General features: G+C 34.7%; 1 protein-coding gene across 1 annotated transcript; it reads left to right on the forward strand.

Annotated features, from left to right (window-relative positions):
- The first annotated feature begins 11,243 nt into the window (after window positions 1-11,243).
- LOC113288959 (protein FREE1-like) lies at window positions 11,244-17,635 on the forward strand. The gene is made up of 10 exons (XM_026538122.1): window positions 11,244-12,435; window positions 13,466-13,552; window positions 13,652-13,783; window positions 14,354-14,497; window positions 15,384-15,449; window positions 15,562-15,672; window positions 15,938-16,027; window positions 16,594-16,627; window positions 16,894-16,970; window positions 17,136-17,635. Exons 1-10 carry the CDS (start codon window positions 11,434-11,436, stop codon window positions 17,211-17,213), a joined length of 1,821 nt encoding a protein of 606 aa, XP_026393907.1. The 5' UTR covers window positions 11,244-11,433; the 3' UTR covers window positions 17,214-17,635.
- The last annotated feature ends 8,270 nt before the right edge of the window (window positions 17,636-25,905 follow it).

Genomic DNA, 25,905 nt, shown 5'->3' on the forward strand with positions numbered 1-25,905 from the left:
TCTTGCCTCTTTTGGTCCATCGAATTATCGTGCTCGTTCACTCCGTCTATAGAAACGCCATCGAGATCACATTAGATTATATCGTTAAATAAATAATCGTCCGACCGCTTACCTTTTTATAAATTCCTCTATTTTGTTTATGCAGGATTATTTTGTTGGTATTTTATTAAGGTAGGTGGAAATCTAGTAAGATATATTTTACTGGTTAAATTCCTCATTTTTCATATTTTACTTGTTATTATAGACCATTTTGAGCATATATAAATAATGAAGCCAATGGAAATACCCGTAAGAGCCATTTACCAACCAATCCATAATATAAAGGTGTAAAACGTGTCAGTCCAGCCCATCTCGGACCACAAAATCATTTGTTTAGAATGTTGTTTGTCGTGTTATGATGTGTCAGAAATCAAGGCTTATTGTGATGTGTTGTGCCGTGTTAGAGAGTGCATTGTGATGTGTTAGACGAATAATCAAGTCAGTGTGAGGATAAAGTCTCCACCTTTAAGAGAATCTCTAGTAGAAGGCGGAAGATTTATTTTTTAGTGACATATAGGATTTTATACCTTCATTTTAACTCAATCCATCTCTAACAGTAGGCCCTACAAAACAGGAGGGATGAAATACTAATTTTAAAGGTTTTGAAGAAAGCCTTATCTTGACCTCCGGAATGACTTCCATGTCATATTTTTTTATTTTTGGTAATTAAATAATATACAATTGAACGGTTAAGATCTCATCACATAAGGATTTCTAAGGGTCAAACCTCTGTACCATTGGAAATGATTTATTAGTCGTGGGGTCCTATATTTACTATATGTGTAAATCCTCCTAAGTAAGGTTCTTAATAAAATTATACGTAGGATTTTTAACACCAGCTGTTGGAGATGCTCCAAGTGATCTTCTAATTTAAAGGTCATATTAGAGAATGTGTAGACATCGTAGTCATCAATATCTAAGGTTAGGATCACATAGTGGTCCCAAATATTCTCAACCAATAAATTTTATACACCTGCACAACTAAATAAGCTGAGAAGTTCTATGGTTGAAGAAGAATTTTTCTCGCCTCCTTACATTTAGGAAATTATGATTCACATCTTTAAAAGAAGAGTTACAGGGATCTACACCACATTACCATTGGAGATGCTCTAGTCTTTTAGTATCCTTGAAGATGCATTAATGTGGAAGTTGAGTTTTGGTTTCCAAGTGCCCACATACCAAATTGCATGTATTAGTAGTTCTATTTGGAGATGCAAAGGAAAAAAGTCGACACAGTTTCGGGGCATGGCCCCCGTCTCCAGCCCCCAAGATTAGATGGTAAGTCCCACTTTTGTGTGAGTCTGAACTAAATGTTTTTTTTTTTGTTCTTGGCTCGGTAAGTGAAGAGTTTTTTAATATTTATTTTTATCTGAATCAATTTGTTGCTTTTAGTATTTGTGCATTAGAAGCTTCTGATTTGTTCCAAATAATCCGCTTATCAGTGCGAAAATAAGAGATTGTGAACTTTTCTGCATTTTCATTTGGAACATCATAACGAACAATAAAACCAATTTTCTCATAATCTTTAATTTTTCTCGATCTCTCGTTTACCAATTTCTCGTTATATATGTAGCTTTTGTAGGTAGTAGTAGATTAGATGGATACTCGCATCACATGTATTGAATCATGTGTTCACATGGAGGTTATGTTATGATCTCATCTAATAACATTTCGCTGGAGCGCAGATTTTATTGTAAACATCACCACTCAACTCTTCGAAGGGTACCATCTTGGCAACCTAGGAATCCCAGAGAACGGATTATACGAATCACTTGGAAACATTTGTCACATAGAATGTTGATCTCATAAAAGATCTCTGAAGTGATACAATATGATCCTAATACTCGGAGTGGGTTGATTAAAATCGAGTTTAAGAGGCAACATATAAATTAAGTTTATACCACGTAAGAGATATTTTTAAATTTGGTCATAACATTTCTCTCTAGCCATATATGTATATACAAACAATGAAATTATCTACTACCAGAAAGAGGTCTCGCTCTTGAAAGAGTTTTGTTTTTGTGAACCGGATACACAAATTGCATCATGATTTATAATTCATCGACAACGTAATACAATGGATTATAATTCATCACTTATAAACAGAAGTTGTAATCCGTTTCGAATTAAGATTTCTAAGTGGATTAAAATGGATTATAATAAGTAACACTTATTACCAAATTAGGTAAACTTTGTTAACAATGAATTTCATGCAGCCCTATAATTGTCCAAATACATCTTCTACTAACTTTAATACCTAAGAGATTCATTCAAGAGGGCTGGCACCAGTCAATGTTAAATCATTTTAATACAAAGACATCATCTAACTGCATTTTAATCTCTAAGAAAAATGAAAAATATAAATACTATTAATCCATAGGCGAATGCTTAAAGCTGGATTCTTGTTGGTAGATAAGGGAGTTGATGAATTGTCAATGCAATGTTGGACGGTTACTTCACTTCTTTACGTTATTAACTGTCATAACCTTGTCCATAACCTTGTAGTTGTATACATTTATGAGATTTGGCTTCGCTGGGATCTTAAAGTCTATTTCGTTGCATCCTTAATTTTCCAACTCTGCATTCACTTGCTGGCATAGAAGTCGTAATAAACCTTTATACGCCAAGTTTGCCATAGTTAAATGTAATTTTTGGTCTTTCTTTTAAGAAGTGGGAGGAGTCCCATGTCCCCCTGTCTGAGGACCAGACCAATAAAAGGGATGTATACATATTGCAAGAAAAAAAAACTGCATTATAGTAATCTCAAATACCGTATGAAGCGACTCCGGTGCAATATAATCATCCTCATTACCATGAGTCATGTCCTTAAAAGCATCCCTAAACTCCTCTTTATCAAATTGTGAAATAAAAAATCTCCAATTATATCAATCGAATGGATACCGAGTTTTACATAGGACAATATAAAATCAAACTTATGTCATTCCCTTAACCTTGTCTAATAGATGCACAAACGACATTCATTTATGTCATCATAATGGTTTCCTCCAACTGGATGGATAAGATCATATTTGATATCATTAAACTATATTTTATAGGACTAACGCTTAAGAGCCCCCACTATTCCGGAAATGAGAATATATAATCAACGATGTCGACAAACGAAATCACAAATGAAATCAGATAATAATATGTGTGACACCTACTTCCTTAATATCCCATCTGTACGCACAGTTTCCGTTGTCATCACTTAAGTTTCTCATGGATACACAAAAAGACTCTTTCATCATCGTCATCACTTGTAACAGATGCCAATGTATAACCTCAGTAAGTTCCTGAAAGAAATTCTAAAGCACTCTCATTTGGACTGAGACAAAGAGACATTTTGATTAGGATTAAGTGAAGCCACCGAGAACTTCTCAGCAGAAAAGTCCACTCACTTGATGAAGCCGAACCCGCGACACTTGACATAAAGGATCAATTGTAAAAACAAACATTTAATAAATTTTATATAGTTCATTATAAGAACTAAGCTACAAAAATGTAAATAACAAATATCACCGGATGATATAATTAATTTATTTCATTTGGAAAAAGCAAGTTTCCAGCGAGATCAATATATTTTGTAACACCGGACTTCAGAGAGGGACAATTTAGGGTACCTTGATTGAGAAAATTATTCATTCATCAAGATCTAACAAAGGAGAAAAATCCATCTGAACTTATGAGTCCTATAAATAAATAATGTTAACACAAATGCTCAATTTGGTTAGAGTTTTCTCTTTATCTGTTGTAAATCCGCTCAAACCTCAATATTTAAACACAGGGTTCTATTGAAAATAAAAAATAAGTAAGAATCCATCACCCACAGAGAGTAAAATAGACACCGACAATCTTAACTTTTGTTTTTCAAAGTCACAAATCTGCCGTAAATCAACAAAAAGTAAAACCCTACATTATAAATCAAATACTCTTGAATCTCAAGATTGTATTTTATCGAAAGATTGAATTAAAAAAAAATACCGAAAGTTAAAATACTACCTCTTTCCTCAAAATCCGTCTCGGTCTGCATTATGTATCAATTTTTCATATCAAATCTCTGCGTATTACACAAAGTTATAACCAAATCAAATCCCATATTATAAAAAAAAAATAAGAAAAAAAATAAAAACGATAGAAAATGAAAATACTACCTCGTTATGAAAAACCTGTACCGAGAAAACGAGAGGTATGCACTAATAAAACGAAATGATTTCTTTCACCTCATCTTGTATAGGGCATCATATCATATCACAATTAAGAAAAAAGAAGAAGAAGTGTATTTGTGTGTTCAAAATCGATACCATCAAGCTTCAAAGGGACTAATATTATCCCGTTTCACCTCAAGTTAATGCTCAAGATCGCATTAGAGCCGATTGGTTACACGGTACTGCATAACAAAAAACACAAAATAGATCAGACAAAAAACATTAAATCCCAAGAAAAGAAAAAGGAAGAAAAAAACGTAAAGAAAAAATCCCTTGCTCAAAGGCTTTATATAGAGAGTCACCCAAACCCGAAATTCCCATAAAAATGAAAATATATTATTTCTTGCAATATTTGTTGCAGTATTTTTGTATATTTATCTTAATCATTATATATATAAAATGCCGAACATTTATTTGTTGCATTATTTTTGTCCAATAAAATATTGTGCATATCCTGAAATATCTTAGAATAGAATTATAAAAGTGAGATTTCTTTTACTAAAAATATATGAAAAACTCTCCAATTTTAGAATTTCCAAAGCCTCACTTTTGGTATATAAAAAATTTGTTAGAATCTTCCGGAAGATGTCTAAGATTTTTTACTTTTTGTGAAATAAGTAAGTAATATTAACCAAAACGAAAAAAAAACAATATTGAAATTCGTTATGATGATTGTCTACTACACTTTTCTATTAATATTGTTTTGCTAAATATCGTTCTCAAAATTATGCTTAATATCATATATTTTTCATCAAAATTTTAATCGATAATTTTGTTTCGACTATTTGACAGGATTAGTTATATATTGTTGTGGATGAAGAAGCGTACTTTGATCTACAGGTAAGTATCCATAACTATAATTTTGATTTTCAATTTTTATCATTGATTCAAATTTGATCCGAAGTAATTTAATTAGCAGAAGTTTGATTTGTGCCCATCCACAAATTTGGTTTTAAATTTTGACGAATAATTCGATAAGCTAATCTCATTTGGAAGTTTAATTGTAATTTGAAATTAAGGGTTTTAATTATCGATAGTTTGGACTTGTAATTAGATGAACTTTTTTTTATAAGAAGTGTAATTGGACATTGGACAATATTATTTTATTTTTTAAAATTTTATGATCGATTTAATTATATGATGAAATCATGATGGATACTGCGTATCTTGATGTGACCTTTCCCAAATATATATATTTTTCAATTCTAAAATTAATTTTATGATTAAAATAATTACATAAAATTATTATTTTTTGTTTCATAATTTTATAAGATTATATAAGATTTAGTAAGTTTAGGTAATTATTTTCTAGAATGTGATTGGCCAAATGATATTTCGTGGGTCCAAAAGATTCTCTTAAAATTCTATCGTCTGAAATTTAGAATGGTGGGGCCAGAATCAACCAGAAGCTCCGATTAACCGTGTCGCTCGAAAAAACTCTATTTTTATATAAAGAATTATTGAAGTAATTACCAAACATCGTTGTTGCTTTATTGTTTGGAACATGATCAAAAGGAGTTAACTGTTTAAGAATTTTCATCGGTAAAACAACTCAAGATAGTGATTTCCGTCTTAGGATTCACGTGTTGGACAGACAGTTGTAGATGAATGGATATCGAGGGAACTAAGCAACTAAGGGTAGATTTGCTTGGTCTCAACTATAGGAAGCTGACAATTCTGAGAGTACTCAAAACTGGACTTCGTCTCGTTTTTTTTTTTTTTTGCATTTACGGTTTCCTCGTTAATAAAATCTTTTCGTGTCATTTACTCTCCTTTCACATTATAATTTTTTTGTTATAATAAAGTAAAGGGATAATCGGTGTTTAGTACTCAGGTTATGACCAACACTAGGCTTTGGTCTAACATTTGTCCAACGTTAGGGCTTGGTACCTGGACTGGACGTTGACCTGAGTTAACTCCGCTAAGTCTTGACTTCTATTAAAAAATTAATTAAAATTATATATTAAATTAAATTTATTAAACAGATTACAATTGTACCCTAAGTTCCTAACATTCATCTACATCGGTAATACTACTCATTCAAAATCTTGACAACATCAGAACCATACTCAGGCCGTACCTCCCAGCTCCAACACAAATTCTCCCTTGCAATCTTCCAAACTCAGTAGCTTCAACAATCCAATCAACATTAACTTGTGGCAGTAACAGTCTAGCTGCAATTCATCCGCTACATCAACTCAGCACGACCACCATCTTTGCGGTTCAACCACAAACACAATCTGCCAATTCCAATTCAAAGTCTTCAAGCACCCTTGGTACAGAATAATGGCAGCAATACTCCATTATCTTACTCACCTGCCCATCACAACCCATTTGAGATTGATTTCTCATCTTGAAGCAACACCACCAACACTTCCATATCAATGCACTGATAACCACAAACTCATAGCATCACCGAACCCTAAATTTCCTCTCGTCTAATTCGAAACTTATCTTCAATTCCATTTCAAACTCAGCTGCAATGTTCAATTACAGAAACAACAGAAACTCATTCCTCTCAAAGCTATAAGAACCCTAATTTCACCATCAAATCGAAATCAAACCATCCCATCACCAAACTCAAAATTAACTCAAACCTTGGCTGATCACCACAGACTCATAGCATCACCCGAACCCTGACTTTCCTCTCATCTAATTCAAACTTCAGAACTCAGCTGCAACATTCAATTACAGAGACAAAAAAAACCCATTCTTCTCAAAGCTATAAAAACCCTAATTTCACCATCAATTCGAAATCAATCAATCTTACTGCCAAATTCAACTCAAACCCCAGCTGCCAATTTCTTCATTGATTTTGAAAAAACTTTCTAACCATCTCGCCTGAACCCATAAACATCAACATCTCAGATCCCCTTCTCTCAAATCATCAAACACCCACTTCTACATCACTTCTCGATATCATCTTCTGCATTAAACCCATCAACATATTCTTGTTCTTTGCCGACTTTTCAACATCACTTGATAATGAAAAGATATGTAGCAGCAGAAGCAGTGGAGTATTTTCTTTGTTCTTCACGATGGGTTCTAATAAGATGAAGAAGAGGCATAAATAGGATCAAGCTTTGATCTCGACCGTACGTTTAAGAATGTTTTTCCAGTCCGTTGGATTTTAGATTCACTTTGGGGGTACGATTGTAACTTGATATTTTTATTTTATTAAAACTTATAAAAATGTGGTCATAAATGGTCAACGTAAGTCAACATCTGGTCCAGGTACCAAGCCCTAACATTGGACAAATATTAGACCAAAGCCTAATGTTGGTCATCATTTCACTTTAGCTAACATGGGAACCTGTTACAACTGTTGGATACGCTCTTCATCTCTAGCTTCGATTCTCTTCAAATCAGAAAAAAGTGTTAAATCTATTGGTGCTTGTGGCTTGTAGCCATTAACAACCTCGAAAGAACTCATACCCAGACAACGATTTACTGAGCGATTAAATGCAAACTTAACAGCTTTATAGATTTTCTTCGACCAAACATCGTACTGTATCATCCAATGAATGATTCACAACTTCTGTTTGTCCATCACTTTGAGGATAATATGTGATACTGAAGTTAAGCCTCATATTAGCTAACTTCCATAAAATCTTACATAAATAACTAAGGAATCTTGTGTCCAAGTAACTAACAATTGAACAAGGAAATCCATGCAACGATATATGTCACAAAAGAATAATTCAGCTACCTTCAGTTTGAAAAGCGGGGGTCTAACAACCTCACCCAATATTTCGATTAACAATCTGTATGGACTAACTCCAATATACTTTCTAGAGAATCAACTAGACAGTCAGACTCAATCTTGATAAAAGTATATCAAAGAGTTAATATCTCAATCTCTCGATTTGATCTTTACTCAAGCAAATGGAAATCTACGAGTCTTTATCAAATACTAGAGAGATAAACTTGGATGGTACCAAAGACCAATATCCAAGTGTCAATCAATTTAAATCAACAACCAAAGGTTGGATATTCTAATTGATTGATCTTAACGCACAACCTGTGATATTTCAAATATAACAAAATATAATGCGAAATAAAAATAACACAGACACCAGAAATTTTGTTAACGAGGAAACCGCAAATGCAGAAAAACCCCAGGACCTAGTCCAGATTGAACCCCACACTGTATTAAGCCGTTACAGACACTAGCATACTACAATCTAACTTCGGTCTGGACTATAGTTGAACCCTAATCAATACCACAATGATTCAAGGTACAGTTGCGCTCCTTACGTTTCTTATCTCAGCAGGATACTACGCTCTTGATTACCTTAGCTGATCTCACCCACAACTAAGAGTTGTTACGACCTTAAGTCGAAGACTTTAATAAACAAATCTGTATCACACAGAAAAGTCTACGATGATAGATAAATCTGTCTCCCACAGATAAACCTAAGAGTTTTGTTCCGTCTTTTGATAAAATCAAGGTGAACAAGAACCAATTGATAACCCAGACTTATTTTCCCGAAGAACAACCTAGAATTATCAATCACCTCACTATAATCTAAATCGTATGTTAACGAAACTAGATATTGTGGAATCACAAACGATGAGACGAAGATGTTTGTGATTTATTTTTATCTTGCCCTATCGGAGATATAATCTCAAGTCAATTATTCAATTGAACTGGTACGATAGAAAATGGCAAGATAAGAATGCTCAACTACAAGAGAAGTAGTTTCGTCTGGCTTCACAATCCCAATGAAGTCTTTCAGTCGTTAACCTATAGGGTCTCGAGAAGAAACCTAAGGTTAAAGGAGAATCAACTCTAGCAAAACCAACTAGTATCACACAGGAGGTGTGGGGATTAGTTTTTATGGTTGTTAAATGTCTTCTTTATATAATTTTCAAATCAGGGTTTGCAATCTAAGTTACCTTGGTAACAAAGCATTCAATATTCACCGTTAGATGAAAAACCTGATTCAACCGAGCTAATATCTTTCAACCGTTAGATCGAAACTTAGCTTGTCACACAGAAATGAAATGTATTTCATTTAGGTTTGAGTAACCGTACCTAAATGTGTACACTTAGTTGGTTCACAAATACTTAACCAATGGTTAGCCATATGAGCACTTTCATATTAACCGTATTCATCTTTCTCATAACTAGTTCAAATGACTCATAAGAACTAGTTGAAGAGTTGTTCAATTGCTTAGGTCTGTATTCATAGACACAATTGAAACAAAATCGGTTTGATCCATTCAAATCAATTCATGAACAATATAGCCACGGTTTGCAAAGATTGCATTCCTTATAATTTATTGCTTTAAGTTCATGAACTACCGATTTGAGAAATAACCAGCTTGGGTACGTGTACGGGTATGCGTACCTTAGCTACCGGATTTGAGTTTACAAACTCACCAGAAATTTTCGGTTTGAAAATTTCTGTGGGTACGCGTACGGTTATGCGTACCTAAGGTGACTGGTTTAATAGTTTGCAAACTACAAACTCAGCAGAAATTTTCGGTTTGAAAACTTCTGCTGGTACGCGTACACGTACTCAACCTGTCTCCTTCACCAATACCGCATGCACACATATGCACGTACTTGGTTTCCGACACATGGATTTATACACTAATGTGCGAACACACTATATATGCTTATATCCATAGGTCTCAACTCTACATTTCAATCATTGAAACATTCTTCTATAATGTTATAACAATCGTTATTCACGACTATCGTCATCAAAGCTATTCTCAATATTGAAACTTCATCATGAATTTCGTCACGGGTAAAGATGAAAATGGTTAAGGCGAAAGCTTATCAACACATATTTAGAGAAAAAGATAGGCGAGTAAACTCGGCTTGAAATGGCAAATGTGCATGTATTAAAACTATCATACTTATACGACTTATGTCTCAAGAGTAGGTGATAGAGTAGACTTTTGAGTGATAGATAAGTTCAAGTCTCCACATAACTTTTAGTCGGATGAAGTTCCACTTGTTCCTCGAGTAGTTTTTCGTCTTCATAAGATGATCGCTATGGAGTATGGAGCTCAACTACGCTTAACTATCCTAAACCGAGACTTAGTCATAAGTAAACTAGAAATCAAGACATAGTTTTGATCACTAATATTGACAAACATACTTGAGATAGCAACGCATGCGAGTTCGACCGAGAAATGCTCTAACACAGTGCATTAGTAGTCTTCTTGTAAGCAATAAGATGCACTATTTTTGAATAATGGCCAACAACTACAAATACTGAATCATTTCCCCTATGAGTTTGAGGTAAACCCAACATGAAATTCATGCTCAAATCTGTCCAAGGTTGGTTTGTGACTTTCAACGACATATACAAATATACATTATACGCTTTTTCTTTCGATATTTGACAGATTCGACATCTATCTAAAAATATTCCAACCTCACATCTCATTTTAGGCCAGTAATACAACTTCGAAACAAGTTGAAAAGTTTTGTCTCTGACCATATGTCCTTCGTCATGTAATTCTTTAAAAATCTTTACCCGAAGACTAGAATCTGGAATACATAACATATTTCCTTTAAAGAGAAAACCATCGTGCTTATGATAGTCACTTCTCACTCCTGTATCGAGAACATTCACAATCTCCGCGAAATATGGATCGGTTTGAATAAGATCATAATATGAATCGAAATCCAATACCTCGATTCTTATAGTATTGAGTAACAAACACCTGTGACTTAAAGCATCAACAACTTGATTCTGTGATCCAAACTTGTGTTCTAGAACAAAAGTGAACTTTTGTGTTTCATAGATTGGACGCAGGCGATAGCAAATGCGTTGCTCACCCCTAATTTTTTTTTTTTTTGGAGATGCCGATAGTTTTGTTTCCCTGTTGGGCCAATTTTTGTAGGAGTTGCCCCCGAGACTCAAGATTAAAGCCCAATCCATGTAATCAAACTTGATCCTGTACTTTCAGGGCCTTGCATAACTAACAACTTCCATCTACAAAATTTCTCAGATTCCTGTCACAAATCTCAACCGTCGACATAAACAAAACACCATTATTGGATACACCTCTTTTCTCAAGTCATTCTTCCGGTCTCTCTAGTCTTTCCCTTCTCTCTCAATTCACACACACAGAAAAATCAGATCAAACCCAAACCCTATAATTTCTTTGCTTAATCTTAATTTCAGTGATTTGAATTTCTTGAATCATATTAAAACGGTAGAAGATGCAACCAGGTGAATTTGGTACCAATTACTATCCATATCATCAGCAGCAAGGTGTTCATCATCATCATCCTCAACAACCAGCACCACCAAACCCTAACCCAATCGATCTTCAACCACCAACTTATGCTTCAGCTCCACCTTTCACATCTCACTATTCATCATCATCATCTACTGACTACTCTAACTACTCTTCTTCTGCTTCTGTTTATCCACCATATCCCCAACAAAATCCTGATCCAGTAGTACCAAATCTTCCTCCTCCAGAACCAACATACGCTCCAAACCCTAATTATCAATCATTCAATCCATCTCCACCTCAACCTTCTCCAATTTCACCATTCCCTCCTGCTCCTGAATCGAATTCGCATTTCCCTTCATCAACACCGTCTTATTACCCACCTTATGATCCTCACCAGGTGAATCCAAATTATGGGTCTCCATCAATTCCCCTTTCAAACTCTAATCCTAATCCAATTTCCAATTTCAATCACAATTCCACTCCGCCCCTTCCTTCTTCGCATTCATACGGTCCTTACGATATGCCGTATGATAATAGTATGAAATATGGTCAAAGGGGTGGTTATGGTGAAGATAATCCTGCCGTATATGGAAATCTAGGTGTTTATGGTCGAAGTCAATCTGATGTTGGTCCGGATTTATATGGCAAGAGACCTGGAAATGGAATTCGTTATGATCACAGTGCAATTCATGATGATGGTGTTTATGCGTATGATGGGGGAAAGGTGGATCCTTATGGTGCTCGAGGAACTAGTGCAAAATCTTCAACTTGGTCTACTCCAAAAACTGCAACCACTTTTGATGATTATGGGCGTTCAATGAGTCAGTCGTCTGGGATTGGAAAGGATCATGGAGGATCTGCTAAGGTTGTTAGGGCAACTCCAAAGGTGGAGGCACAGCAAGATGTGAAGAATGGTGTGCAAAAGTTCCGTGTAAAGATTTTACCTGAAGGTGGTGGCAGCTCTATGGATGTGCTTTGTCAGGTTTGCTTTTTAAAACCCAGTATTTGAAGCTCTATCCCGAAAGTCATGATCTGAATCATTGAAACTTTAAATTCTGTAAATATGATAAGAAAAAGCAAAGATTGTGCACTGCAGAAGTCTTAGGAAATTACAAGTAGAAAATGTAGATCCATATGTATGTTTTGTAGCCCGTAGGTCAAACTATAGGAGCTAATATACTCATTCTACACTACCATCAGAGTTCTAAACGATGGATTATATCAAATAATGAATGTTCTAGTTTTTGATTGAGTATTCCAGTGCCCAGGCTAGTGTAGCATAATGAGAAAATTTTAATTGTTATAATGTTCTGATGAGTTTGCTATGGGGAAGGCTAGACCATCTAACTGAAAGCCACAGCTGATATGGAATACCAAATCAATCCCTTCATTTCATAGAAGAACAGGGGTTTCAGTCAATTTTTACTGACTTCATTCAACAACACCTAGCATGCTCCTGAAGCATAGTCTCTCACTGAAAATTTTCGACTTCGAGATCAGTGCCTCTCATACAACTTAACAAAGTGGGATTGGACTGTCTGCCTCAGAAGCTGCGATTGATTTCTCTTAGTTTCTTCTCTAAATATTATCTAGTGTAATTTAATATAAATATTAGCACATGAGTATCCTTCAACTAACATAATATCCAAAGACTTCTCATGAATGCGGTCCTTATTGTTATATTTGTTGCTTATCATATTCTCGTTTGCTTGGCTTTAGTCGGGACTCAGGTAATAGCAAACAAAAATATTGCTGAATTAAGAAAAGGAAAATAAAGGGTGACTGTTGTCCGTTAATGACTTTTATACACAATTTACAATTAATTAAGTGATTTCTTTATTTATACATGAATTGGTTATTGGTTAGCAATTTTTTTTAATCTCAAGATGTTCTCTAATGCACTAACATATTGTATGACATTAGAAATTCACATTTCTTGTTGTTTTGCGGGTGGATTTTTGTTCGTTTGGTGCCTACAGCCTACTTATATATTTGGGTAATTTTCTGTTTAGATTGGTCTGGATGGAATCCGTATGCTTGATCCCAATAACAATAGGACATTAAGAATCTACCCGCTTGAGACAATCACAAGATCGGAAGTAAGTCTCTTGCTCTCCTTAAGTTCATTTCCAAAGATGTTTTACAACTTACCGACTATCTTCACACCTAACTTCGTTGACATTTTTTGTTTTGTTTAGGTAATTGATTCATCCATCTTTGCTTTTTGGTCGAAAAGCTCTGTTGATGTTGACGCCAGGCGCATCAGACTGCAGTCAAACAGCTATACCACCAACACCCTCCTTGACACAGTGACAGCTGCAACTATTCAGGTTGGAGCACGACAGTCTTGTCTTTTTAACTGGTTCTAGATCCTCTTAATTGTCCTTATGCATTCTTCCTTCCATGTAATTTGGCACGGGCATGTCCATTTGAGTGTTAAATGTGTTGTATTCCTGAAGTAAAACAATTGCTGAACTCACTGCTAGAAAATGTTGTGTCCTTTTGCATCTTAGTTTCTGCAGTTATTTCTGTAATTATTCTGCGAAAAATGTGGTCAGTTGATCTCGTTATTTAGTGTTACCTGGACATAATGCCTATATCCTGGAATTGGATTTGTAACGCTGGTTTATCCGCCTCCTAACTCCTATTTCCGTCCCGGCTTGAGTGGTTCATTGTCTTGGTACTTTTATATAGTTCTTGAATTGTTTGACAAATGACTTTGCTGGTTTTATATTTTTTTGTGTGTGCAAGTGTTTCTTTTCTGGATTTTTCATCAATTATATCCAGCATCAAGTATAGCGTGTTAGTTTATTTTTGTGAAGGAATTGCACCATGCCGTTTGTTTTTACGTGTTAAATGATTTTAACTTTTCTCTAATTGGTTAATTGCGTGTTTTGCAGTTTAAGGAGATGGGTGGAAAAGACAGCTTCAGAAGCAACTCATCTGATTCTGGAAAGCTAGCTGAGCAGGCCAACGAAAAAAAGAAAGGTTTGGGTGATTGGATGAACATGATAAAGCCTGGAAATGAGGAGAAAGATCACTGGGTAAGACTACCGCATATACATTTTTATCAGTCTCATTATGTAGAATTCTACTGTTGGTTTTTGTTGAGTTGATTTCTATTAGTTCTAGAAATGTTAGTGGAAAATCTTCTATTAAATCGCATCAATTCTATTGAAAAATGCGTTGTTTATGTTCTTTTTTTTTTCGTTGGTATAAAAGGGGTAAATAAGAAAGAAATAAAAGAAATCAAAGAGGAGTAAAGAGAAGAACCTATGATTAGCTTTTCGGGGCGGACTGCATAGGTTAAATTATTTATTTGAACACGCAGTATGCATGTGTTTATCTTTAAGATGGACACAAAGGCAAGAACTCCATGTTATAGTTAGCCTTGCAGTTTGTGATGGCCGACATAAGCGTTGATATGCATATACTAGATTTGTACGTAAGGCCCTCTATGAATGTCGTTTGACTTGTTTTCTCAGCCTAATTCCTTTAGCTTTCATATCGTGCTGAAGAATGGCTGAAAGTAAGCGTTTAGGTTTATACACTATGGTGTTACTGTGTAGGAACTGAATAAATGGTTTCCTAACTGTTGAATTAGGTTTGTTGATAAACTAAATGCCTCAAAGAAAACTGAAAATGGGTGAACCTAAACATCTGTTAATCGTTTGCTGGGTGTGAATTTTTAGGAGAAAAACACGATAAGCTGGAACTAAATCTTCTTTTATCCTCTTAGGTAGGCGAATTCATATGCTCTGACCAGTAGCTATAGTATTAAGGGATTATGAAAGTCAGTTCCAATTGGAGATAAACATATCTTGCCCTTTAATTAGGATTTTATTGTTTTGTTTTGTTCTGAAGCAGCTATAAGCATTTTTTTCTGACATGAAAGCCAGTCGGGTCTTCTTACCTTAACTCCTACTGCAGGTTCCAGATGAAGCAGTTACAAAATGTACAGCCTGTGGGACAGACTTTAATGCTTTTGTGCGAAAGGTGTGACTCCCTTGAAAACCCCTTTTTAATATGAGTTGACATTTCATAGTGCTTTGATGGCGCTTTTATTTTTTATATGTGAAATTTACTAGGCCTTCCCTTTTGCTTACAGCATCACTGTAGGAACTGTGGAGATATATTTTGTGACAAGTGTACCCATGGTAGAATCGCTCTCACTTCTGAAGAGAATGCTCAGCAAGTTCGCGTCTGCGATAGATGCATGGTATGTTCAGGATTTTCTATCTCCTTCAATCTTCTGTCACCCCTCATATGAAAATCGAGATACTAGCAAGGACTATTTTAAAAGAAAACTTCTTATGCATTAGCCTGTGATTTCTTTGAACGGCTGTGTGTTTGGATATTAGATGTTGGGTGTAAATTGTGCCTGCTAGTTGTCAGATATTTCTTAAATGACTGATGTTTTATGGATGGTGCTTCATTTTTGGGTTTCCCCGCAAGCTAAAACATTAGAACGTGTTCCTTAACAGGCAGAAGTTACTCAGAGGCTGAGCAATGCCAAAGAATCTGTCAGCAGACCTGCTGGGTTTAGTCATGAGGAATACGCTAAGAAGCTTCAGGTGATTAGCGATTTTGTGTTCGTAGTTTTGATATACTGTCGCACTCTTTTTATTTATGTACTATGGGGTAGTGTTGGTATTTGCTGCAGCTGCGTCTGATGTGTGGAAAGTAAATTTCTAATTCACTTCTTAAGTTATTCAGTAATTATTGAAAGATCCAGGGAGTTGGTTTGCATCAAATAGTGCCTGTTAGCTTGATAGATCGCTAATTGGACCCAAAACCTTTAAAGCCAATATTATGAAATGTGGGAATAGGTTTTTCTTCTCTATAGCTTGTAATATTGGTAACTGTGTTACAGTGGTTCCTCTCTTGTGTAGTTTTTCAGTTATTTTCTTGTCCCGTGAATGTAAAGATTGTCTTCGTTATCATAACATGGTAGGAGGGACAAAGAATGAGGAATTCTTTTTCGTAGGAACAGATTCACTCCATTGTGCTATTGGTTTCTTTGTATTAGTACAATTGTCTCTTGTTGATACTGATACTAATATGTACATACTTGATGAGAAGGAATTTTGTTGATCTGACATGTTTTTCCTGTGATTCACGGCTACCATATTTGCTACAGGAGGAGATGGACAAAAATCGTAAATCATCATCAGGTATTACATTATATTTGTATACTCGACTGCTTAGTTATATAAGACATTGTGCCAGACACCTTGCACCAGTATGACACTGAGATTTGTGCTGGTGTGTCACTGATTTGTAGGTTCAAATACAAAGTGTTTCTATTCTGCCATTCGTTTGTTACCATTGTTGATGTCAAACTATCGCTGGTTATGCTCAGAAGTATTAAACATATGCTGTGTGTTCGCCCCGATACTTAAATAGTTAAATTTATGTCTGATGCGTATAATTTATACAGGTTCAAAAACATCATCTGATGTATCTGGGAGGAGAATGAGAGAAGTTGCATGTCCTACTTGCACTGTCCATTTGCAGGTAGGACTAACCCTGCTTCTTGTCTTTTTATTTTTTTTCATTTTCAATTACTGGTTTACTAGAAATTTATACACCATCTACAAATTAGGTGTGTTATCACTTACTAGTTACTACATTTTCTCTTTCCTAAAATTATTCAAGTGTGAAAAATTGTTGGTTTGACAGGTTCAAGTCCCAAGTTCTGGTTCAGAGACGATAGAGTGTGGTGTCTGCCAACATCCATTCCTCGTGAGTTCGCATTGATGGATTTAATGTTCAGTATATATCCATACAGGGAGCAAGGATTTACTGTTCAGTATATATATCCATACTGTTCAGTGTATGTGTCCCCTAGCCAACTTATCTAATTAGCCGTTTGGATAAATGGTTACAAAGCCATATATTGTTGTTTATTTGATTTATTTTCTTTTCCGACGAAAAGTTAATTTTTTTCTTTTCTTTTTGTAAATAAGATAATTCATCAAAAAGAGTCGCTGTTACAATAGGAGTAGAACCATCTAATCTGGGATAACAAGAGTTCCCAATATTAGATTTATCTACTAAAAGTTGTTTCATGATGCACAGGGGAGGTGAAGTAAGTTGTTTCGTGATGCACAGGGGATGTACAACTGTACTTAAGGGCCTTACAAACTTGGCTAAGATATCCGCAACTTGATTTCCTTTGATTTCCTAATCTAGGAACAAAATGAAATCCCCAAAAGCTAGTACAAAATATTCGCCTCTTTTAAACAGGCTTTAGCACGCTAAGAGATATCTAAGTTTTTCCATGAAAGAAGTTGAAAATACTTTCAGTCCCTTTTAATACTGGAATTTTGGATCTGCTTTTCCTTGGCCTAAATAGCCGCCAGGAGCATTCCTATAGCCTCTCATTCCACTCTTCTGGATCTAAACATGTTGAAGATTAATGCAAAATTGGATATAATTCACAAATCCCATGGACATTGATCTTTAGTGCATCTTTTCTTGGTGCTTTCCATATGGGAGCTGGTTTCTTCTGTTGTACCTGTTTGAGTTTTGTAGTTTTTTTTCTTCTTATGGACCAAAAATCAATGTCTTTGGATTTTTAAAGCTAGGCTATTAGCAGTTTTAGCTTTATCTTCAAAAATTCTATCACATCTCTTTTTCCAGATAAACCACATCTTGGTAAGAAGTAATTCAATAGAGATATCTGTCTTAGGGTTAACAATCCAATCTTTATATAGGTCTAAAATTGTACTAGAGGCATCCAGAGTTAAAGAGACATGATTAGGAGATGAGTTCCAAACCTCCTTAGCATAACGATGAAAAAGAAGATGGTCAGTTGTTTCTACTTCTACTTTACACATGGTACAATGAGGAACTACGTCTTTAACCCTTCCAAATAGTTTAGTGTTAGTAGGCAGTGCATTTTGTAAACATTTCCATAAAAATAACTTTATTCTTTGGGGTCCAAGCTTATAACTCAATGGTATCCCATCAACTCCAATAAGGAGGAAGGTAGGGGTTCGATCCCTACCGTGAAGGTTTGTAATAGTGTAATTGTATAGTTGGGCTAGGGCGGGTTGGGTCTAGCAGTGAGGCTAGTCCAGCTGGCCGGGTTCAGGTAGAGGCCTGAGTCCGACTTTCGTGTATTTAAAAATAAAAAAAAACTTTATTCTTTTCCGAGACTTTGAGTTTGCACAGAAATTTCTAGAATGACTCCCGCAAAGATAAACTAACTATGTCGAGTCCTGTTTCATTCAATTTATCGTACATAGATTTAACCGTATAATCTCCTGATCTAGTTAGTGTCCAACGTCCTTGAAAAGATATATCTAACTAATGTTTTGCACAATATCAGCTGGAAAAATAGATGTGAGCAGAGGAAGATTCCATGAACAGGTTTCTAGGTTAATCAATTATGAGACTCATACTAAATGACTACTATTAGTGTTACATAGATTGTCAATAGTGTTGTCTAATTTTTGTACAAGTTCGAAGCCTTGCCTAATACAGTTCTGTATCCGAGAGCCCTTTGTTGAGTGTTTTGTTTTAAAAAGTGATTTGTTCCTAAAACACTTTGAATCCGTTGTTTTTGCCCAAAGGCATCAGGTTCTTTAACCAGCCTCCACGCAACTTTTGCTAACATTGCTAGGTTAAACTTACGTGCATCTCTAAATCCTAATCCTCCTTTTAGAAGTGGTTTACAAAGGTTTGTTTAGGCCTTAGGATAAAATCCTTCGCCTCCAGCATCTTTCCCCACCAAAAATATCTTTGAATTGCATTGATTCTATTTATTATTTGTTTAGGCAGCAGGAAGCACCCCATTTGATAAGATGGGATACTAGACAGAAAAACTCTGTTTAAAACCGACCTACTTGGTTGAGGAAGAACTAAGCCTTTCCAACCTTTAGATTTAGATTCCATTCTTTCTAGAATAGGTGTAAAAGTTTTTAATTTTTGACTTATCCATGAAAAGAAGTGTTCCTAAATAAGGGTCTCTAAGGTTAATATGTTTTATTTTAACATTTTGTACAACATTCTCCGGTGCTTTGGTTCAACTTTCCTGCTAAAGAATACCCTTGACTTATCAATTTCTTTATAACTATCACTGGATTGTTTCATTTTTATTTTTTTCAAAATTAAACTAACCAACTCATTTATATTAAATATTTTTTACACGAAGTCTTCCAAGAACAAGTACAACAAATAACAAGAAACTCTGTAGGTTATTACAATGAAAGATACAATAAATAAAATTGAGCCAGCAACAAATGATTTCTTGTAGAGCTATGAGGACTGGGAGATTCATGAGTTGACTCATTTAAAAAATCTATTTTCAAAAATCATTTCCGTCATTTTCATATCTTGATTTCATGTTTTTATTATTCTTTTCTTGTAATATGTTCAATATTTTAGTTAGTCACCGGGTCTGTAAGATAATTGTGGAATTATCTAGTTACTACAAATAATTTTTATCCAAGTCTTTGTTGCTATTGTTTCTCCCTAAAACTCTTTATGTTATTTTTACTCTACAATCTACATATGAATTTTAACTAAATTTTGTATAGATTTGTAATCTTTTCGCAGGTCTCTAGACAACCAGTGGGGTATCCAGTGATGGAAATCAAAATTTATTGTGCTCATCATCATAATCCCAAAAACCAGAACAAGTATCATCATCATCAAGAATTCCGATCCAAATGCAATACTGATTTCAAAATTCGAATTTTTTTACCTCCTAACTACTACATATTACTAGACGTGACAGCAGCTATACATCCCATCACATGCAAATTTCAGTTTTGACCAATTAATTAAAGATACCATCCTTGATTTATATAATGGTAGCAACAAACTTAAGGGAAGCCAGTTGAGGATATATATATAGATAAAATTACCAGCAAGCAAAAACCTAGAAATATTTATATCCCTGGTTCTAAAATCTAGTGTTTGCACATACAAAAAATCTTTACTTTGAATTTCATTCAGAGATTTGCATCATGTCTTCAAACTCAGAAAACGGTATCAATCAGCTATCAAGACAACTGAAGAATGCAACACTTGGAAACCCAACTACTCATAGAAGAACTACGGATACATATCAAACTATCAATGAATAAACAAATGAATGGTCTTTTAGCATGTCGGGAAATATTATGTCAATAGAGAAAATATAAATGAAGATTTTTTTTTTACTGAATCACACTTTTTTATTGATTGAAAAACAAAAGTCAAGATGACTAAATACAGGACAGACCCATTTTTATTCTAAAAGCAGAAACAGAACTTACAATAACAAAAACAGAACAAATCTAGCAAACAACTTAAAGCTTAAAAAAAGAAATTATCTGATTTTCATATGTCAGCCCAGATCTGCTTCATGTCATTCTATACCCCCTTCATGGACCAGTTGAGTGATTCTGCTTTTAAATTTGTTAAGATTTGGTTTAACCTCACCAAACAGCCTTGCATTTCTTTGAAACCTTAATTCTTTCATAGTGGCATATGCTGCTGTTAACCAAATTTATTTAACCATGATGCTTTTATTCTTAGCTTCCTTGCAAACATCAGTGAAGGACTTAGGACTTGTGAAACCAAACACATCAGTTAGCCAATCCATACTGCAACACTAAAAACACATTCCCAGAGAGTATGTTGCATACTATATTGCTATGTACATCAAATGCAACAAGTTGAGACCATTTCATAACCCCTCTTCACCATAATAACATCATCCACATACAATTCTTGTTGCAGCTTCCATACATTACTAGTAATGCTAGGATGAAGAAAATTCCGCCATATGTATTTTTTCCATGACAAAACAGGTTCTCTACTTCTTATTTTTTTCAACTGCAGTAGAAGTTAAAAATTTACCATTTTTGTCAGCTGCCCATATCCTTTGATCAACTCCGTAATTAACAGCAGGCAAATTAGCACTAGAAATAAATTGTTGCAGTTCAGTTAGAATGATCCATTGATAATCAGAAAGTAAAGCTTTAACTTTCAGGCCAATGTTCTTCTTAACATAATCTGTATTATGGGTCATAACTTCATGTGAGTAAAGTTGAATAGTGAAGACGAAAATAATAAAGTTACAAAAAGTGAACCTTGGGTTATTGGTGGTGTGCTCTTTCTGGTTCAAAAGTATTCGTCGAACATCCAATTGAAGATCTATGTGCTTACTCATCAGGAATTCACATCTTAATTCAAATATGTATGTCTTGAGCATATATGAACGCAATTATGGTCTAATCCCAACAAGATGACTAACCATACATAAGTAAGGAGTACATGACTATTGGAATCTAACCATAATAATGATGGATATAGATCGTAGAAACAAATTTAAGCAAACCAAACAGATTACATGAAAAACCGAACCATTGGATCGAACCGCAACTAAAATTACAAAAATCCATATAACTGGTTCGGTTAGCTGACTAATTTCATAAGACCCTACCATGTCAAATCAAGCTAAGATTTGTTTTACTATCCATAAATTTTTCTATATTCTTTCGGAAAACTAATGTTAAATTTTCAATTTTATTCAAGAAAAAAATAATATTCTCCTGATCTGTCATAAGTAGATTTTGGTTCACTCTAATAAAATTTAATGTCATGATATGGATTTTGATTAGTCAGAGACGTCAACGAAGTAGATTTTGTGTTCAAGTTAATAAATTTAGAGTTTTGATTGAGATTTCGACTAGTCAACGAGGTCATGAATATATATATTTTGGTTCATATATTGGTAGATTAATTTAGAGTTTCGTGTACATTTTAATTGGTTCAAAAGTTCGAAGAAGTGGATTTTGGTTCACATTAGTAAATCTAGAGTTCCAAAGTAAATTTCGGTTAATCAGAGAAGTCAATAAATAAACATGGCTCACACTTGCATTCAATTAGTCAGATACGTCAATGAAATAGATATTGGTTCACACTTGCAGACTTCGATTAGTCAAAGACGTCAACAAAGTAGATTTTGAATGGCTAATTAATAAAAGTAATGTGCATTGGCTTAATTGCAACATTAGTTAAGAAAAAAATATTTCACTTTAACATTGAGTTTTGGTATAAAATATATTTAAGTGTTAAAGTGAAATAAAATATATTTTTTTCTTAATTAATGTTGCAATTAAACCAATGCACATTACTGTAGTAACAAGATAATTCCACAATCGTCTTACAGACCTGGTGACTAACTGCAATATTGAATATATTACAAGAAAAGAAGAATCAAAGCATGAAATCAAGATATGAAAATAACGAAAATGATTTTTGAAAATAAATTTTTTAAATGAGTCAACTCATGAATCTCCCAATCCTCATAGCTCTATACGAAATCATTTGTTGTTGACTAAATTCTATTTATTGTAATAGCCTATAAAGTTTTTTGTTATTTGTTATACTTGTTCTTGGAAACCATCGTGTAAACAATTTTTAATATAAATGAGTTTGTTAGTTTAATTTTAAAAAATAAAAATAAAAATGAAACAATCCAGTTATAGTTCTAAAGAATTTCTCTTATACATGAACTTAAACCTTTCGATAGAAAAGAAAATAAATCAAATAAACAACAATATATGGATTTGTAACCATATAAGTTGGTTAGGGGACTTTTTACACGTCCTACTGGATATTCCAAGGTAAAAAAGCTAATTTAATGCTATCTAAACCTCTTCTCCTTCTCCCATGCACAGGTTAACATGACCATTCTTTCTAATCATAATCTATTTATACGAGAGTGAAAGCGCTTTATTCTTGTTAGGGTACTTCTGGGTTGCGGATTGCTTTATATTCGTAGGTTTTTATCGGTGGGCCTTTGGAGTTGCATGCTTGCACTATGCCCAGTGCGTCTTGTTCCGCTTGCCCTGGCTAAAAGAACACTGTTTTAGGGCATACTGAATTCTTATTAGGCATACAAAATAATAATCCTAACTTGGATGACCTTATAAGGGGTACCCTATGGGCATAATGAATTACCTATATACCCTTAAATCTGTTAAATTATTAATCTATACCTAACTCTAATACAAAAACCTAAAATCATTAAACCAACAAATCAGTTTCATTCAACCGCCTTCTTCTTCTTCCCCCTCCACAGCCGAACCGACTCTCCTCCTTTTTTTTTCATCGCATCATCGCCGAAATTTAATCGTCGATTCGTGAAAAGTTGATCGACGATTAAACTCATCTATATAATGGTTCGTCGTAAGCAAGTATCTCGTTCTAATCGATCAATTGAACAACCTGTTGAAGAATAAGATTTAGAGAGTGAAGAATAAACTGAAAATCAACCACAAATCCAAGCGGAAGAAGAGATTGAAGAAGAACCAACTCCTGAAATTAGAATAAGAAGGTTAGTTCTAAAAACCCATCTCGTATTTGATGTTTTTGATTGGTATGATAAATTTAATTCGTCAAAAACATGTTTGTGCGGCGGTTACAGGGTAGGGTTCGACGTAAAACTAATTTTAGATGTGCGCCGAGCTGTTCTTGAAACTGAACCTTGAAAGTGCATATGAACGGCTCGGCTTAAAATGCATATCCGTTTTGAGCCGAACTTAATAACACAGAGCCTTATATTTAGGATCGGCTTATTCGATGATGTTAGATTTGAGCCGAATTTTTGTTTTGTGAATTTTAGAAATTTTGCATCGGCTTATATGGTAGTACCTAGTTTTGCGCCGAATAAATGTTTGTTTAATTTCAGAAATTTTGCATGTGTATAAGATCGACTTATATGGTAGTACTAGTTTTGCGACGAATTAATGTTGTTTCAATTTCATAATTTTTGCATGTGTATAGGATCGGCTTATATGGTAGTACTAGTTTTGCGCCGAATAAATGTTGTTTGAATTTCATGAATTCTGCATGTGTTAGGATTGGCTTATTTGTATGACACCATTTTGCGCCGAATATATGTTTCAATTCATAAGTGTAGATTCGGCGTATTCGATAGTATTAGGGTTACGCCGAATATTATTGTTAAAATTCCATAAATTTTACAAGGATATAGGATCGGCTTATTTATATGATATCATGTTGCGCCGAATACATGTTTCAATTTATAATTATAGGTTAGGCTTATTTTGTAGTTTTGGTTGTGAGCCGAATATGTAGAATCGACTTATAATTATTTTGTACATATGAGCCGAACCACTCTCTGTGTAAGATAATGAAAATTTTAAGACATAGTTCGGCGCATATGTATTATTTCGGGTAAGCCGAACCTTCTTATTTGTTGAAAAGTTTTTGGTATTTCAAATCCATATTTCATATAGTTTGTGTTCTTTTGTTGTTCGAAATAGTCTTATAACTTTCATACATGTGTCAGGACCACTGCAGCTAAAAAGAGGAAGAAGATGGAAGTAACACCTTCTACTTCTAAAACTCCCGATCCTCGAGGAGGAGGTAAGAAAAAATTGGGAGCGGGAGGTAGATGAGGCATTTTAGAAGAAGAAGATGAACAAGTAAGAGTTGAAAGACAAGAAGAAGGAATAGATGAAGATGAAGAAGTTGATGATAATCAAGAAACACAACCCCAAGGAAAACCCAAGAAAGACAAGAAAGGGAAGAAGGTGGCAGAACCCGAGAAAGAGAAGAACGTTGCAGAACAACAGATCACTGGTTTACACATTCTTGATGAAGATGACGTAATTACACCTCGATCAGATGGTTTGCCTCATGGTCTTCCGGAAGATGGAGGAAATGTGTTGATTGGTTATGCCGAATCTTGGGCGAAGAGAATTTATGAAACTCCTGATCACAACCGTGCAATACGAGTATTGAGACACCATAGGGCAGCAGAATGAAAACTTTTTGAAGAGGTTCCTGAGATGATTGCTTACGTACAAGCCAGTGCTTTATGGCCTGCCATTAATTATGGATATCAGGAATATGATAGTGTGACGTCCTCTGCCTTTAATGAGAGATTTTGTCCAGAAACTTACACATTTCAATTACCTTTTGGAGAGATGGCAATCACTCCTGATGATGCGAGTAAGATTACAGGCCTTAAAGCAAGGGGTGTAAGTGTGGATGCTGATTTTTATGACATGATTTGGGGTTAGCTCTACAAGTTGTACGAGGAAACTCTTGGTTGGGATGCATACAAAACTGAGTTGGAGTTTTGTCGGTCCGTTAAAGATGTCGATTCCGTATTCATACCCAATGGAAAAAATAATAAGAATAAGAAGATCAATCTCACTAACTTGAAAAAGGAATTTAAGAACACAAAGGAGAAAGTAAATGAAGGGGTGTTGGTAACGGATGACGTCAAAGTTAAGCAAACCGGAACTGCATACTTTCTTTATAATCTTGGTAGAGATATCTTTCCAGAACTTACCGGAAACAAGGTAAATGTTAATTATCTCCAAATGGTAAAGAATCTTGAAACTGCTAACAAGTATGCTTGGGGAACGACTACGCTAGTCTACCTGTTGGACCAACTTGCGACTGCGTCTAGGTT

The sequence above is a fragment of the Papaver somniferum genome, chromosome 6 (assembly GCF_003573695.1).
Source record: "Papaver somniferum cultivar HN1 chromosome 6, ASM357369v1, whole genome shotgun sequence".
NCBI classification, from domain to species: domain Eukaryota; kingdom Viridiplantae; phylum Streptophyta; class Magnoliopsida; order Ranunculales; family Papaveraceae; genus Papaver; species Papaver somniferum.